Source organism: Erpetoichthys calabaricus, chromosome 7 (assembly GCF_900747795.2).
Source record: "Erpetoichthys calabaricus chromosome 7, fErpCal1.3, whole genome shotgun sequence".
Taxonomy (NCBI): domain Eukaryota; kingdom Metazoa; phylum Chordata; class Cladistia; order Polypteriformes; family Polypteridae; genus Erpetoichthys; species Erpetoichthys calabaricus.
Genome location: NC_041400.2, coordinates 129,625,485 through 129,641,294, shown reverse-complemented (window position 1 = coordinate 129,641,294; position 15,810 = coordinate 129,625,485). Strand labels below are relative to the sequence as shown.

Below are 15,810 nucleotides of genomic sequence, written 5' to 3'. Positions count from 1 at the left end.
TTCACAGGTCAAATACTGAAGGATACAATTTCATGAGACATACTTTATATTTCACTTAAGACATTTCTGACTGTTACAATGTGAAATTATTTTAGTAGGCCACACTTAACATGTGACTAACCATTTTACTAATGCTTTGTAAGTGTCATTAACACCAGAAGAAGCCTTTGTTAAGGACTTGTTATATAAGAGTAAATGAATAATAGATGCATTTTTGCATTACCTAAACTAAAGTGTTACCAATATTTTAACTGCTCCCTAAATCTAAACTTCAGTAATCCCTCCTCCATCGCGGGGGGTTGCGTTCCAGAGCCACCCGCGAAATAAGAAAATCCGCGAAGTAGAAACCATATGTTTATATGGTTATTTTTATATTGTCATGCTTGGGTCACAGATTTGCGCAGAAACACAGGAGGTTGTAGAGAGACAGGAACGTTATTCAAACACTGCAAACAAACATTTGTCTCTTTTTCAAAAGTTTAAACTGTGCTCCATGACAAGACAGAGATGACAGTTCTGTCTCACAATTAAAAGAATGCAAACATATCTTCCTCTTCAAAGGAAACAGAGAGAATAGCAAACAAATCAATAGGGCTGTTTCTGTTCTTTTAAGTATGCGAAGCACCGCCGGTACAAAGCTGTTGAAGGCGGCAGCTCACACCCCCTCCGTCAGGAGCAGGGAGGGAGGGAGAGAGAGAGAGATAAAAACAAAGTCAAAAATCAATACGTGCCCTTTGAGCTTTTAAGTATGCGAAGCACCGTGAAGCATGTTGCTTCACGAAGCAGCTGCACACAGAAGGTAACAACGTGAAGATAATCTTTCAGCATTTTTAGACGAGCGTCCGTATTGTCAAGGTGTGCGAACAGCCCCCCTGCTCACACCCCCTACGTAGGATCAGAGAGAGTCAGCGTAAGAGAGAGAGAGAGAAAAGTAAGTTGGATAGCTTCTCGGCCATCTGCCAATAGCGTCCTTTGTATGAAACCAACTGGGCAAACCAACTGAGGAAGCATGTACCAGAAATTAAAAGACCCATTGTCCGCAGAAATCCGCGAACCAGCAAAAAATCTGCGATATATATTTAAATATGCTTACATATAAAATCCGCGATGGAGTGAAGCCGCGAAGGCGAAGCGCAATATAGCAAGGGATCACTGTATTTAGTTAGGTGGTAAAACATAATGGTTCCAAGAGGCCTGAAATAGACAAAAAAATGACGTTTCTGCTAAAACTTTGCCTCTGGTCATTGATACTTGCTGCATTGTTTTTTGTACTGTAAAACAGGACATGTTGTGCATCTACAATTTTTACCTTAATTTTAATGAGGAAAATAAACAAAAAGACATGGAAAAATGAAATCCAAAATGTATTTCGTATAAAATGTGCTTAAAGTTATTTTGGTGCCTTAAACATAACAATATGTAATTGTCATTATTTCTTAATGTTAGAGTTTTTGTGGATGACAAGAAGAAGGAAGAACTGAGGACATCACCTGCAGACATTGACAGACCATTTCAAAGCAAATATGTAGATTTAGTGCTTGAATTCTCGGTTGTGAATGATGCAGACCCCACCGATATCGCATCCTCCTGCATGGAAGGCCATCAGTCACTCCTGAACAATGGCAAGCAGAATATAACTGAGTCTTTAACAAGAGATAACAGGCCTTTAATTAAATGTGACGACTCTCTAAAGAGTGTGCAGCCTAAGAGTCCGCCGTCACTAAGAAAGGAGAAGTCAGCAGAAGATATCAGGTCTGAAGAACTTGCCAAGGAGATTATTACTAAAGACAAGTCTCTTGCACACATCCTTGATCCAGACGCTACCCTGAAAACAACAATGGATCTTATGGAGGGAATTTTTCCCAAAGACAGTGAAGCGCTCAGACAAAGCCAACTCTGGAGGAATCGAAAAAAGAGACTAATATTCCAAACTTCGCAAGAAGATAAGTAAGTAAAAGGGCATTTGTTCCATTTAAAAAGACAAATGAAGTCTGTCATTTCTCATTAAAAGGCATTTCTTTGTTACAAGTTATGATTAATGCTGTTACTATGCAAATATATTTTTGTCCATGGGGATATTAAACAGAAAAGATCTGGGAATTTACAGAGCATGCTTGGGCATAATTGACTAGAATGTTTAGTCTGCATTCTGAGATAGGTCACTTGCTGTCACATTAGAAGAATGTTATGTGGGTTACAGCTGCTCTAAACTCTTTTAAACCCAGGTTGTCAATAGTCATGTCTGAGGATGAGCATGTCATGGGCAATGAGGACACAGAATGACAAGAGTAGGTGCAAATTTGCTCAGTGCATTTATCCATCCATCCATTTTCCAACCTGCTGAATCTGAACACAGGGTCACGGGGGTCTGCTGGAGCCAATCCCAGCCAACGCAGGGCGCAAGGCAGGGCGCCAACCCACCGCAGCAGTGCATTTATTTCACACATTTTTCCAAAAATCAAATAAAATGCAGTGCAAATGTCTTCCAGTAAGTCGATATATAATTCTTGATCAAAACGGTGATAAAGGTTGATGTTAAAATATGAATAAATAAATCCAAACCAGTTAAAATATGAGGTTAAAACCAATACATGCCTCTTGTGCCTACTTTCAAAACTTTTATCTCCTTTATTCTGTGTTTACACAGTCATGTCTTAAACCTGTTCTTGTCCTTCACTGCCACGCCTCAGGCTTTAACGAGGACCCAGCAAGCCCTGCTCCATTCTGTCTTTGCCATTCCTCGGTGTGTATAAGCAGTAGCCTACTTGAAGCAGTTGATTGCTCCTGCTCTTTGGGTGCTCACCAGGAGAGGACCTGCAACTCAAGTGCCCTCCATTCGTTCCTCTCAGGACCATTGCTGACCAGCTCTCTCCATGGTATCATTGAGGTGTCTGACTGAGAGCCACCTGCCTCTTCATGTGGATGTGGTGCGGTCAGACAGTTCCCCAATTAACCATGGAGCAAAATGAACTCACACACCCAATTGAAGCCTACACATTCAGGACACAATTATCTATTTAAAAATCTGCCACTTTTTTCTGAGCCGTGGACCCACTATACCATACTCCCTCTAACTTGCTCAAGCTACCTTTTATCCTTATGGGACCACTATGCAAAACGTTAACTGCTGTGGCGAGTTTAGCAGCAATCTCTGCCCATTATTTCTCCTTTTCCACTCTGGTATGGTATGTAAAATATGAGACATCAAATAGACAAGCTTCTGTTCTGCCTGTGCGGTTCAAATAAGCATTTTCCTTATTCCTAGTTGCTACATTCTGTGCATTTTACTTCCTGATGAGCTCTCATTGGTTGATTTGGCTGTCAGCTCTCCTGCTTATACAGCCCGCCCCTCCAGCTAACAAGAAAATCACACCTTGTTTCACTTTAACCTAGCTACTCACAGTCTAGTTGGACTCAGCCATAGGTTATGTCACATTAGATGATTGAGTGGATGGCACTGCATTGGAGCCAATCCCAGCCAACAAAGGGCGCAAGGCAGGAATAAATCCCCGGGCAGGGCGCCAGCCCACTGCAGGGCACACACACCAAGCACACACTAGGGGAAATTTAGGATCACCAATGCACCTAACCTACATGTCTTTGGACTGTGGGAGGAAACCAGAGCACCCGGAGGAAACCCACGCAGACACGGGGAGAACATGCAAACTCCACGCAGGAAGGACCCGGGAAGCGATCCCGGGTCTCCTAACTACGAGGCACCAGCGCTACCACTGTACCAACATGGATCTTTTAACATTTCTATTAAAATGTTTACCATATATTGTTAAGAATCTTTTAAGGTACTAGATTCACTTTTATTCTAGTATTGAAGTATTTAATGTGTTAGCTCTCCGTATTCTAGTTAGGAATCAATATTATTAGTGGTTTTCTTTTAAAAAAAATGAATAAGATAATTTAAATATATTCTGTTTGTTTGCTTGTTAGGTTGTTTTTATTTTTTACATATAAAAGTTACATTAAAATGACATTTGTATCCTTAAATACTGTATTTTAGACAATGTGTTTTTAAAGATTATTGCTTTGCCCTTTGTTTTTAAACTCAGTTAAATTAATTTCTGTTTTTCACTATTTTAAGAATCAAAATGAAACACTGTATATTAATAGATTTTAGAAACCGTAAAACATGTAATATTAATTTTCATAGCATTGTTGTTTCCATTTTATTTTAATACTATCATTTATGTGTTTAGGAAGATGGATAGAGATAATTCAGCATGTCCTTCCAGTGACCCCCTCAGTCCTAAAGTGAAGATACTACATGAAAGGCAGGACTTGCAGGCCATGATTGAGGTGAAGAAGGATGAGGAAGTCATTTCCTTGGCAATGAATGAGAAAAAGGTATTTTTACAAGCAATTTATCCATCCATTTTCCAACCTGCTGAATCCAAACACAGAGTCACGGGGGTCTGCTGGAGCCAATCCCAGCCAACACAAGGTGCAAGGCAGGAACCAATCCCAGGCAGGGTGCCAACCCACTGCAGGACACACACCAAGCACACACTAGAGCCAATTTAGGATCGCCAATGCACCTAACCCGCATGTCTTTGGACTGTGGGAGGAAACCCATGCAGACACAGGGAGAACATGCAAACTCCACGCAGGAAGGACCCAGAAAGCAAACCCAGGTCTCCTTATTGCGAGGCAGCAGCGCCACCGTGCCGCCACAAGCAAATTATGTACTTCCTAAATGTTGTGTGCTTAGTATTAATGAGCAACTATTTACATCTTCTGCAAAGAAAAAACATTGCAAATCCTGTGTTTCTGACATTTTTTATTCTGCCACTGAGCTGTAGCTAAAAACTCTTACAATTGCTGCTTTTACAAGCTAAGTGCCTAAAAATAAAAAGGACTAAACAGTCTTAATTAAATATTTACCCTTTGGACATTGATCAACTGCTGCAGTGTAATGGGTTTGCAAACGATAAAACACTTGTAGACTGCAGTTTGTGCATTGCTTAACATGCTAACAAGGTATAAACACAATAATGGAAATATTCTAGAACATGTATGGTGTAGGTATGGGCAAACCTGAACAGAATGCCTAATACAACATTATCAACAATATAAACATATACTAAAATAAGTAAACGTCTCCTTTATGTGTATAGGTTGCTTAAACCAGATTGTCAGAATGTGGTGTGTTCTTCTTGCTGGCAGGGCCTAGTTAGGTGATTGTTGAGCTCATTTTAAGGAAACTGAAATATCCGTGTATTATACTTTACATATGAAATTACTGAATATAAATATATGTGGCAATGCTTTAATGTTTGTAATTTGTATAAATTAATATGCTATAACAACAGAATTAAATATAGTATAAAAAACAGATAAAGAGGTAACATTTAAAAGAAAAAAAAGTGTACATGAGCAAAAACCATTGCAACTCAAAATTCCCAGACCATACATTTTCTGTGGATGCCTTTTGACAACTCAATTATTTTAGTGCTGCTACAGCATTTCAGTTTGATGTGTTAATACTCATACAAACAAAAAAGTCAGTGCAAGCATACAATGTGAGAGGAAATGTATGCCATAAGTGGTAGTCACTCCCTGAAAGTCTACATTACTGTAGAATATTTCTGTTTCTATCACAGTTAAAATGCCCCTCTAAATTGTGTTTTATTTCACTTGTGTTTGATTGGCTGTTTTCTCATTTTTGGCAGATGGAACTAGTCAACAGAATTTCCAGCAAGTTGGAGGTTCTAAGAAGTGCAAGAAAGAGCCTTTCTTCTGACATTTTACAAAACATGTCACTGGGTGAAGAGATGGAAACCCTTATTAAAAATCTTTGTAAGCCCAATGAATTTGACAAGTACAAGATGTTCATTGGTGATCTAGAAAAAATTGTAAATTTGCTTCTGTCACTGTCTGGGCGCCTGGCTCGAGTGGAAAATGTATTGAACAAACTGGACAAAAATGCGAGTGCTGAGGAATGGGTATGTACTATATTAAATGAGATTTAATTAGGTAGAAATACTGTAGGACAATAGACTTTAAAAGTATACTATACATGATTTAGTAAAATTTCAGATTCTTTTGATGTAAAGCTTGATAGTGCTTGTTAAACTTTGTATGTTTCATCTTTTTTGTGGTCAACAATATTTAAGTGAAATCCAGGAGAATTATTTGAAGGAAAATAATTAAAAATAATAATTTTCAATGACTTCTCTGCATTTAGATGCACACTCTTTGATAAAGAGAGTTATAATTATTTTCTGGTTTAGCCAATACAGAATCAGTACAAATGTAATATGCAGTCACCTAACATGATTTAAAGTGATTACACTAACAAATTTAAATCAACATTTCCTGATTTTTCATTACATAGTGCAGAGATACAGTAAATATGGTCTATATGCAGCTAACAGTGAAATAGAAAAGAACTTCAAATGCATAACACATTTGACAGTGAGACCATTGTTTATAAGTATGGATATATAGCAACAGAAGGGCATGGCAAAGATCTGGATGTTCCTCCAAAACTGATGACTACACAAGGCTACCAAAGCATAAACATAAAATAAAAAATATGTTTATACAAAGTCAGTAGAGCTTGTCAATATTCAAACTCAAGTATACTAGAGGCAGCATCTTGGTTTTGAGTTAAAAAATTAAAGGAACACTTTTTAATCAGAGCAAAACATCAAGTCAATGAAACTTTTGGGATATTGATCTGGTCAGTTAAGTAGCAGAGGGGATTGTTAATCAGTATCAGCTGCTTTGGTGTTAATGAATTTAACAACATGTGCGCTAGAGGGGTAACAATGAGATGACCCCCAAAACAGGAATGGTTTAACAGGTGGAGTACACTGACATTTTTCCCTTCTCTTCTTTTCTGACTGTTTTTTCACTAGTTTTGCATTTGGCTACGGTCAGTGTCACTACTGGCCACATGAGGTGATACCTGGACCTACAGAGGTTGCACAGGTAGTCCAACTTCTCCAGGATGGCAGGCAGTTACTCTAGGAGAGCTGGACAGGGCTGTAGAAGGTCCTTAACCCATCAGCAGGACTAGTATCTGCTCCTTTGGGCAAGGAGGAACAAAATGAGCACTGCCAGAGGCCTACAAAATGACCTCCAGCAGGCCACTGGTGTGAATGTCTCTGACCAAACAATCAAACAGATTTCATGAGGGTGGCTGGAGGGCCCAATGTCCTCTAGTGGGCCCTGTGCTCACTGCCCGGCACCATGGAGCTTGATTGGCATTTGTCATAGAATACCAGAATTGGCAGGTCCACCACTGGCGCCCTGTGCTTTTCTCAGACAAGAGCAGGTTCACCATGAGCACATGTGACAGACGTGAAAGGGTCTGGAGAAGCCGTGGAGAATGTTATGCTGCCTGTAAAATCATTCAGCATGGCCGGTTTGGTGTTGGGTCAGTAATGGTCAGGGGAGGCATATCCATGGAGGAACGAACAGACCTCTACAGGCTAGACAATGGCACCTTGACTGCCATTAGGTATCGGGATGAAATCCTTGGACCCATTGTCAGACCCTATACTGGTGCAGTGGGTCCTGGGTTCCTCCTGGTGCACAACAATGCCCGGCCTCATGTGGCGAGAGTATGCAGGCAGTTCCTGAAGGATGAAGGAATTGATACCACTGACTGGCCCCCATGCTCTCCTGACCTAAATCCAATGGAACACCTCTGGGACATTATGTTACAGTCCATCTGATGCCATCAGGTTGCACCTCAGACTGTCCAGGAGCTCAGTGATGCCCTGATCCAGATCTGGGAGGAGATCCCCAGGACACCATCCGTCGTCTCATTAAGAGCAGGCCCCGACTTTGTCAGGCATGCATACAAGCATGTGGGGGGCCATACAAACTACTGAGTACTTGAGTTGCTGCAATGACATTTCGGCAAAATGGACTAGCCTGCCACATCATTTTTTCACTTTGATTGTCAGGGTGTCTTTGAATTCAGCCCTCTGTAGGTTGATAATTTTCATTTCCATCCTTTCATTCGTAACACATTACCCAGTCCATATTAGTATAGATATCCAGCATGATTTTTTCCCCATTGAGATCTGATGTGTGCCACTAAAATTGTAATATTGGGAAAAATGCATCATATTGTTCTGAGACTTGCAGGAAGGGCGGCACGGTGGCGCAGTGGGTAGCGCTGCTGCCTCGCAGTTGGGAGACCTGGGGACCTGGGTTCGCTTCCCGGGTTCTCCCTGCGTGGAGTTTGCATGTTCTCCCCGTGTCTGCGTGGGTTTCCTCCGGGCGCTCCGGTTTCCTCCCACAGTCCAAAGACATGCAGGTTAGGTGGATTGGCGATTCTAAATTGGCCCTAGTGTGTGCTTGGTGTGTGGGTGTGTTTGTGTGTGTCCTGCGGTGGGTTGGCACCCTGCCCGGGATTGGTTCCTGCCTTGTGCCCTGTGTTGGCTGGGATTGGCTCCAGCAGACCCCCGTGATCCTTTGTTCGGATTCAGCGGGTTGGAAAATGGATGGATGGATGGACTTGCAGGATGGACTTGTCCTGGTAGAGTGTGAAAATGACAGTACATATAAACCTGATGTATGCAAGTTAGACCTGCAGTGGTTCCCTAGTGCCCTATTCCAACAGGATATCACTCGACCACATGTGTCACGAAAGTTTCTATATGACCACCATGTGCCACTTCTTCCCTGGCCCTCATGTTCACCACATTTGTGTGTAGGACATGGTCAGATGCCAACTGGTGTGCCAGAGACCACCAGTTGTTACCACAAATGAACTTTGGACATGTGTAGATGGAGGACATGGCATGGCATTCCACAAACATACGTCCAGCACCTCCTGCTGTCTATGCAGTTATTTCCCCACATGTTGAATACAGCAAATACTGACTATTGTGCATTCTGCATGTGTGGACAAGCTATACTTGTAATCATTTATGCCATGTATTATAAGTTATCTGCCATATAAATATTGCTTTGATAAAGTACCGTCTTTCTTGTTGTTGCAATTTTAGGGGTCAGTGCCCTTGAAATGTATTTCAATATACAGTATCTTAAAATTAATTTTAACATACTTCAAAATGCCAATTCCATTTACTGTAATTTTGGTATAAAATCTGCTGCCATCTGCAACACAGCTAAAGTTTAGATGAATTTCATGTTCAACATGACAATGATCTAACGCACACGGCAAAGGAAACTAAAGAATGGCTTTAAGAAAGAGGCTGAAACCTCAATGTCATTATATGATTTGATTGACCTTTAGATCTTCTAAAAAGAGAATGGAATGAAATTGTAAAATCCTGACATATTATGTCAGTAGAGGTATATCTACAGTGACTTAACAAAACATGCATCCATTAAGAGTGTGCACACTTCCTATCAAAGCATTAAATGTTTTAACTTTAAATTATTTTTCTCTTAGATGTTGTTAGCTACAACATCATGTTAATGGGCTGACATGATTTGTCTTGATTTCAGCATTTGCATCAAAAAAGAAGAAATTTGAACAACAGTGGGTCAGATTATGACATAAAGTGTTTCTTAATTTCCTCTGTCGTCTTTTTAAAATTTTGAATTCATTGTTAAACAGAACTGTTAGACAATTTATGCAGCAGTTCTACTGGACTGTACATTAGTCAATCTGAGAGTACTGAGATATTCCTAAAGTGTTAAAAAAACATTATAAGCTGCATTTAGGGGATTGTGCATAAACTACTGTACACTTGTTACCTTTGTAGCTTTTTTCACGTGTCTTTTCCACCATTATAACCAGTTTAACCTACTCTTTATATTCGGAGCTTCTGCCTTCCAACATTCCAATTCATTACCACCATTGGTAACTGTTGTGTAAGTATTGCAATTACTTTAGCCCTTCCATCATTAAATGGCGTGACCAGCTATATCAAGGCCTTGTTTATAGCAAAGAAATAGTGGAAATCCTATAATGATCCTTTGAAAAACAAAAAATAGAAGAAATATTTTTTATTTTGGTTTCATTGCAGCCATCTTTCTTGAAATATCACTAATTATCTCTCAAAAGTTTAGTTCTTTCATGGGCCACTAGCCATACTAAGCTAGTTTGCTATTTTTGCCATTTGTGAAAATAATATTCTGCCATGTGCAAGAAAACCATACGAAAATGGTAACACGTGTAAATTTCTATTAATGTAACAACCTTTATGCACCAATGTCATGTATTTCCTCCCATAGCAGGTGTCTTTGTACCTTTTTCAGCCTAGCTTGCTGTCCGTTCAAATTCACCCATCACCAGACGCTCGGAGGTTTTTGAGTATTTTACCACTGCTGAGTAAAGCTACTCAGTTGTCATTGTATGGATGCAGTCTTCAGTCATTCTCATCTGCGCCAGTAAAATTAAATTTGCAAATCGCCCATGGATGAAAATGATGATGCTGTGTGTATTGTGAGGAGGGAAGAGGGAAAAATAAAGATTTCTTTTCATGTGTGTTTACGTGAAATTATATCAGTCTTCCCACTTGCTGAAAATTGAATACAAACAGTGTTAAACTCAGCTGCATTGCTACATAATCTCAGCTAATTCTGATATGCTTCTTTGTGACCTGGCAGAACCTCTTGCTATAGTGTTTCTCACTTTGATAGTAAAAACATATTACACTCTATTTTCTTCTCTTTAACACTGACAGTATGTATTCTACAAGAGCATAATGGTCTCTTTCAAAGTGCAGTTGTTTGTATGAAAATGTGCTATATAAATAAATGTTGTTGTTGTAAGCTCTCTGTTTTATTGGTATTGTCGGTTCTACCATCTTATTTTTATTTTTTTCTTATTTTTTTTTTTTACTTATTTTTTTTCACATTTTTGTAAATGATATTCTGGCAATGTCACTTTGTTTCCTGTTTTAGTTTGGTCAATATCATTTTGTGTTGATTTTACATAGCTGTGGCCATATGGTGTATGATTGTTGCATCTGTAGCCCACATGATGTGTCATGTCAGCTTGCCTCACTAACATGAGCAAAGTATCTCCCTCTTTTTAATATGAGAAAAAGCTTTAAAGTGGTTCAAAGTTGAGGAGATGTTGGTGTTAGGGTTTCTTTTGTGACTGTTTGTTTTGTTTTTCGTTCTTGCTTGCTTTAATGGTATTTGACCCCTGCCTGTTTCTCTGACCCCCTTCTTATTCATTAATTGAGCTCTGAAGACTGCTATCTAGAAGTCTTCTTGCTTTTCAACTTTTTAGCTTGTCTGAGACATCACTACACTTCTGCATTCTAGTATGTTCATCATGCAGGCTGTCTAACAATATTACAATACCTCTGGTGAAACTGAGTGAATATATACTGGCAAAATCAAACAAAATGCCTGAAGATATGAAAAAATATTAATACAGTAGCCTAATGAAAAATTCAACCATTAGTGATTTCCTGATTTGACCAAATTATATTTCAAAAATTGCAGAAGAATAAAATAAAGGGAAAAATAGGACAAAACTCCACAAAAGCAAATTATTAAGCTTCCAAATACAGTCTTACATATTACTAGAAAGCTGAAGATTTAGAAGATGGTTTTAATTTAAAATATATTCTGTAATGTTTTTGATGTAAACATTTATGCATACAGTATCTCTTCTTGATACCGTGTGTGCTGGGAAATAGAATTCTGACATCTGCGCTGTGCAAATGATTATCTTGTAGCTGCAGTTGTTCTGTGAGGTTGTTGTTTTATTAGTCAAACTCATGTATTGGTAATTGAGCCATCATTGCTGCCCTCGTAGTGTAGCCTAAGTATTTTCCTTCCATTGTCTTAAAGAGGACAGTCTCAGTACACCTTGGCAGACTGTGTTAAGGGAAAACAAGTTCCTGCTTTTGTAAAGTATGTTACTTTTGTAAAAAAAAAATCACCATTTCAAAGTTATATGTATTTTTCTAGTCTTTGATGAAATCAAATACATCACTCTGTAAATATTTAAGTAAAATAAATTAAGAGATCAAATTGTGGGAGAATATGTTTCTGTTTGTTATGCTGGTAACTAATAATCCAGGTATTTATTGTGTTTTTACAGAATTCCCTAAATCAGAAGCGAAAAATGCTTTGTGGACAACATGAAGATGCACGTGAGCTGAAAGAAAATTTGGACCGCCGTGAACAGGTTGTGTTGGATATTTTGGGCAACTATCTGACCTCAGACCAGCTGCAGGAATATCAACACTTTGTGAAAATGAAGTCAGCCCTCATCATAGAGCAAAGAGAGCTTGATGAAAAGATCAAGCTGGGAGAGGATCAGCTAAAGCATCTCTTGGACAGTTTGCCACCTAATTTTATTACAATTACAGATATGTCCACTTCTTCTAGCAGCACCCACAAGGATAGCACATCCACTGCCATTCCTACTGTAAGGGCATGGAGACCTTCACCTTTACCACCCCCACTGACCACATCATTGTAAAGCAAGTTAAATTCTATTGTACTTGATATTTTACATCATTTTTGGTGATGCATCTTACTTTAATATGGAAGAGTTAGTATCAAGATTACATATATGAAAAATGTATTTTGTTTTTATATTCTTAGCAGTAACATCCATTAGATATACTGAGCAAAGAAACCTTTAAATCAAAAGACTGGTGCTATGCTGACATAAATCTACATTCAACTTGCCTTCATCCACTGCTTGCTAGTTTCTTTTGTTTATGTTTTTATATATATATATATATATATATATATATATATATATATATATATATATATATATATATATATATATGTTACTTTAATGTATTGAAGGAAAAATATTCATTCATAAATTTTGAATATTTTATTTTACATGGTGACTTGAAAAAAACTCTAGGTATCTTCAAAAACAATGTAAATAATTTGCACTGCAGTTACAGGAGACTTTCTTTAACTATTTGAAAACTTTAAGTTGCTATCACAATGCCATGAGACCATTTCATTAACTATTTATGTATTTTAATGAAAGTGCTGTATATATGCTAACCTTTCATGATTCTACTTTGCAGGGAAAGTTTTTTGTACCATGAAATGTGGAAAAAGACCTAAATGCTTATTATGATAGTCATACTGTCAGGTGTAAAGAAGCTCTCTTAGGAGAATTTCTGTTACTTGTCTTCCATTGTCCACAACTGAAAAGATTTGAAAGCCTTCCTTGAATTTCGTATTGTGAGTCTGCAGGATACCACAAAACTACAGTAACAACTGCTGGGTTTGTTATAGAAGTAATCCATACGTTACTAATAGAGTATATTGTAAAAGACTGAACAGTCTTTCAGTAAGCTCAACGTGTTCACGGCAGATGTCAGCTGCTACTATAAAGTAGTGGGTTAATGTTACAGAAAAAAAGCTTTGATTTTGCATTTCTAGGTCCTGTCCCCATTTAAGGAATGTGCATCGAGAGTTTAAACCATGGTTTTAGTTGCAGTAAGCCAAGGGGAGGGGGGGGGGGGGGGGGGGGGATGTTGGATCACTTTTGAGAAAGAGAGAAATATAACTTCTATGTTTACTCAGATTTTGGCTTCAGTTTAATTCCTCCAGTCTCCTTCAGACTTCTCAAGTACTTGGCCAACTTGGGATATAAGAAGCAGTCTCAATCACAACACATATAAATGTACATAGAGCTTTGCAAAAATGTCTGACATGTTTCACTAGTTTTTTCTTTTATATATAGGTAGTAGTCGTTGGTTGTTGACAACACGTGTTCAAACGTAAAGAACAGTTTTTATTTTATGCTACCTAAAATACAGTCCAGGTTTTTGTTTTTTTTTTCCTCCAGCTTTTTTTGACAGATTTGTTGATAGGGTCTTAATCTAAATTGCTAATTTACACTTTTATTTAAATAATTTTATCATTGTTTGAAATGATGACACCGATTATATAGCAGCAATAAAAAATCATATCTGAAAAGAATTGGTCCATCCATTCATTTCCAAACTGCTATAATCCAGCTCAGGGTCTTGGGGATTTGGAGCCTGTTCTGGCAACACTTGGTACAAAAGAGGAACCAACCCTCCTAGTTCAGCTCCATGGAATGTAACTTAGAGACCTCAGCATTTGTGACTATTTATTTCACCAAAGGAGAACTGTGTGCTAGAGGTAGTGAGGAGCCTTGATGAAACTGCCAGTATAATATCATGAAAATGTTTCGGTCCTGTCATATAAAAATTAATAGCCAAGAAAGCATCGTCAGTTTCTTTAAACCTACTGTTTCTGTAATTTGTTCAGTCAGTGACCACAAGATATTGAGTAGTGTACTTAATGAGAATATTTTTGGCTTTAAAAAATATTTACTTGTAGCTGTGATATTCTGTAATCATCACTGAATGCCAAGAGTCCATGCCTTTATTTTACCTAAGAAAACATAGTCACAAAATAATGCAGTATTACTGTTTTTCATCTGAACGTTTTGGAGGTATATTTGCCAGAACATTGTCAAAATGTTGTTTTATATTTTATGAAATATGTGTATTTCTAATGGAAATTATATTGCTGCTTGTTGATAATATAACAAGATTGTTTTCTTTAAAAAAAAATTACATATGCAGTGCCATGTCATGAATTTTAAGCTCTTTTACAAATTAGTAGGTCTGACTGAAAATACTGTTTACATTTTTGATTACTGGCATGTTTTTCACCCTTTATTATCAAGTATGAGGAAAATTGCTTTTTTTCCTATTTTTCCTTTACAGTATTTTAATAATAAATTATCAGAGTATACTATGTTCAGCAAACATTCTTCTAAAAGCAGTTTCATAACATCCTTTACACATCTATAACATTTTCATATTATCCGTGCTTTTCTGGATGTATAGACACTCTTAAGTCACCACAGTTGATATGGTAACACATACAGTAGATTCCAAATGAACTGAGTTTACATAGGAGAAAATACAGTAGAAATTGATAAAAAATATAGTAACTTAAAGCACAATAGTTCTCATTCAAAGAACCCTTTTTTCAGTGTCCAGTAATTGCTTTTTTCTCTCATGTAGAGAAGAACATTTAAAAAACAACAAAAATTGTCTAACTTTCACCGTTGATTACCTCCAACTGTGCCTTAATAATGTTAATCATAATGGCAATCCTGCAGGCGGGATTTGTGAAAGAGAATTAAATTTAAAGTTTGCTTTTCTTTGTCTTTTCATTTTACAAGAATTCATCATTTCAGAGTAAGACGGTGTAGGGAATGGGGTGCTGATGGAGAGAAAGTAAACAAACTGGGCTGTATTTGTAGAATGAATGTAATTGTATATAAAGGACTGCATTACTGAATCCTATTTAATATTACATTTGTCTGTAACAATTAACTCTGCAACATATCTTTCAGCTGCCAGTTTCAACTCAGTCTAACTGTATCATTTCATTTGGAATCTGTATCTGCTAATGAAAACCTTTTCTATATTTGTAAAAATATAATTCTGTGTTAATGCTGTGACTTCACATTTTTGTGCATTTGCTTGGGACACCATTGCTTCTAAATAAAGCTTCATATTACGTAGTGTGTTTTTAACACACACCAGTATGCTGAATTACGATAGAGTTTGATTCAACAGTACAGGTTTTAGGTCGGTACTTCGCTTGCAATCCCAATCTACTTTCAGCACTCTCTGACTGGTGGACTTCATTTTGTCATTGACTATATTTTCTGAGATGTGAATGAGCATAGAATAATAGTCATATTTTCAGTAGTTTATAAAGGCTTAAAATGTTTTTTTGACATATTAATGCAAAAAGGTTGTATGAAATGCATACAATAAAATAACTGTGTGGCTATCAGCATCCTGTCTCAGGTGATTTGTCCCATATTACCACTCAAAATTGTCCCAGTGTGTGTATGACATACAAAGACTG

At 37.8% G+C, this 15,810-nt stretch overlaps 1 protein-coding gene across 5 annotated transcripts in view; it reads left to right on the top strand.

Annotated features, from left to right (window-relative positions):
• Positions 1 to 12,634, top strand: part of shroom3 (shroom family member 3) — a 335,910-nt gene extending 323,276 nt beyond the window's left edge. For all 5 annotated transcript variants that reach the window (XM_051929651.1, XM_051929652.1, XM_051929653.1 and 2 more), the window contains 4 exons: positions 1,447 to 1,947; positions 4,212 to 4,359; positions 5,685 to 5,957; positions 12,008 to 12,634. In XM_051929651.1, the coding sequence (XP_051785611.1) occupies positions 1,447 to 1,947; positions 4,212 to 4,359; positions 5,685 to 5,957; positions 12,008 to 12,391 (1,306 nt within the window). In that variant the 3' untranslated portion in view covers positions 12,392 to 12,634. The remainder of the gene's footprint in view (positions 1 to 1,446; positions 1,948 to 4,211; positions 4,360 to 5,684; positions 5,958 to 12,007) is intronic.
• Positions 12,635 to 15,810: the final 3,176 nt, after the last annotated feature.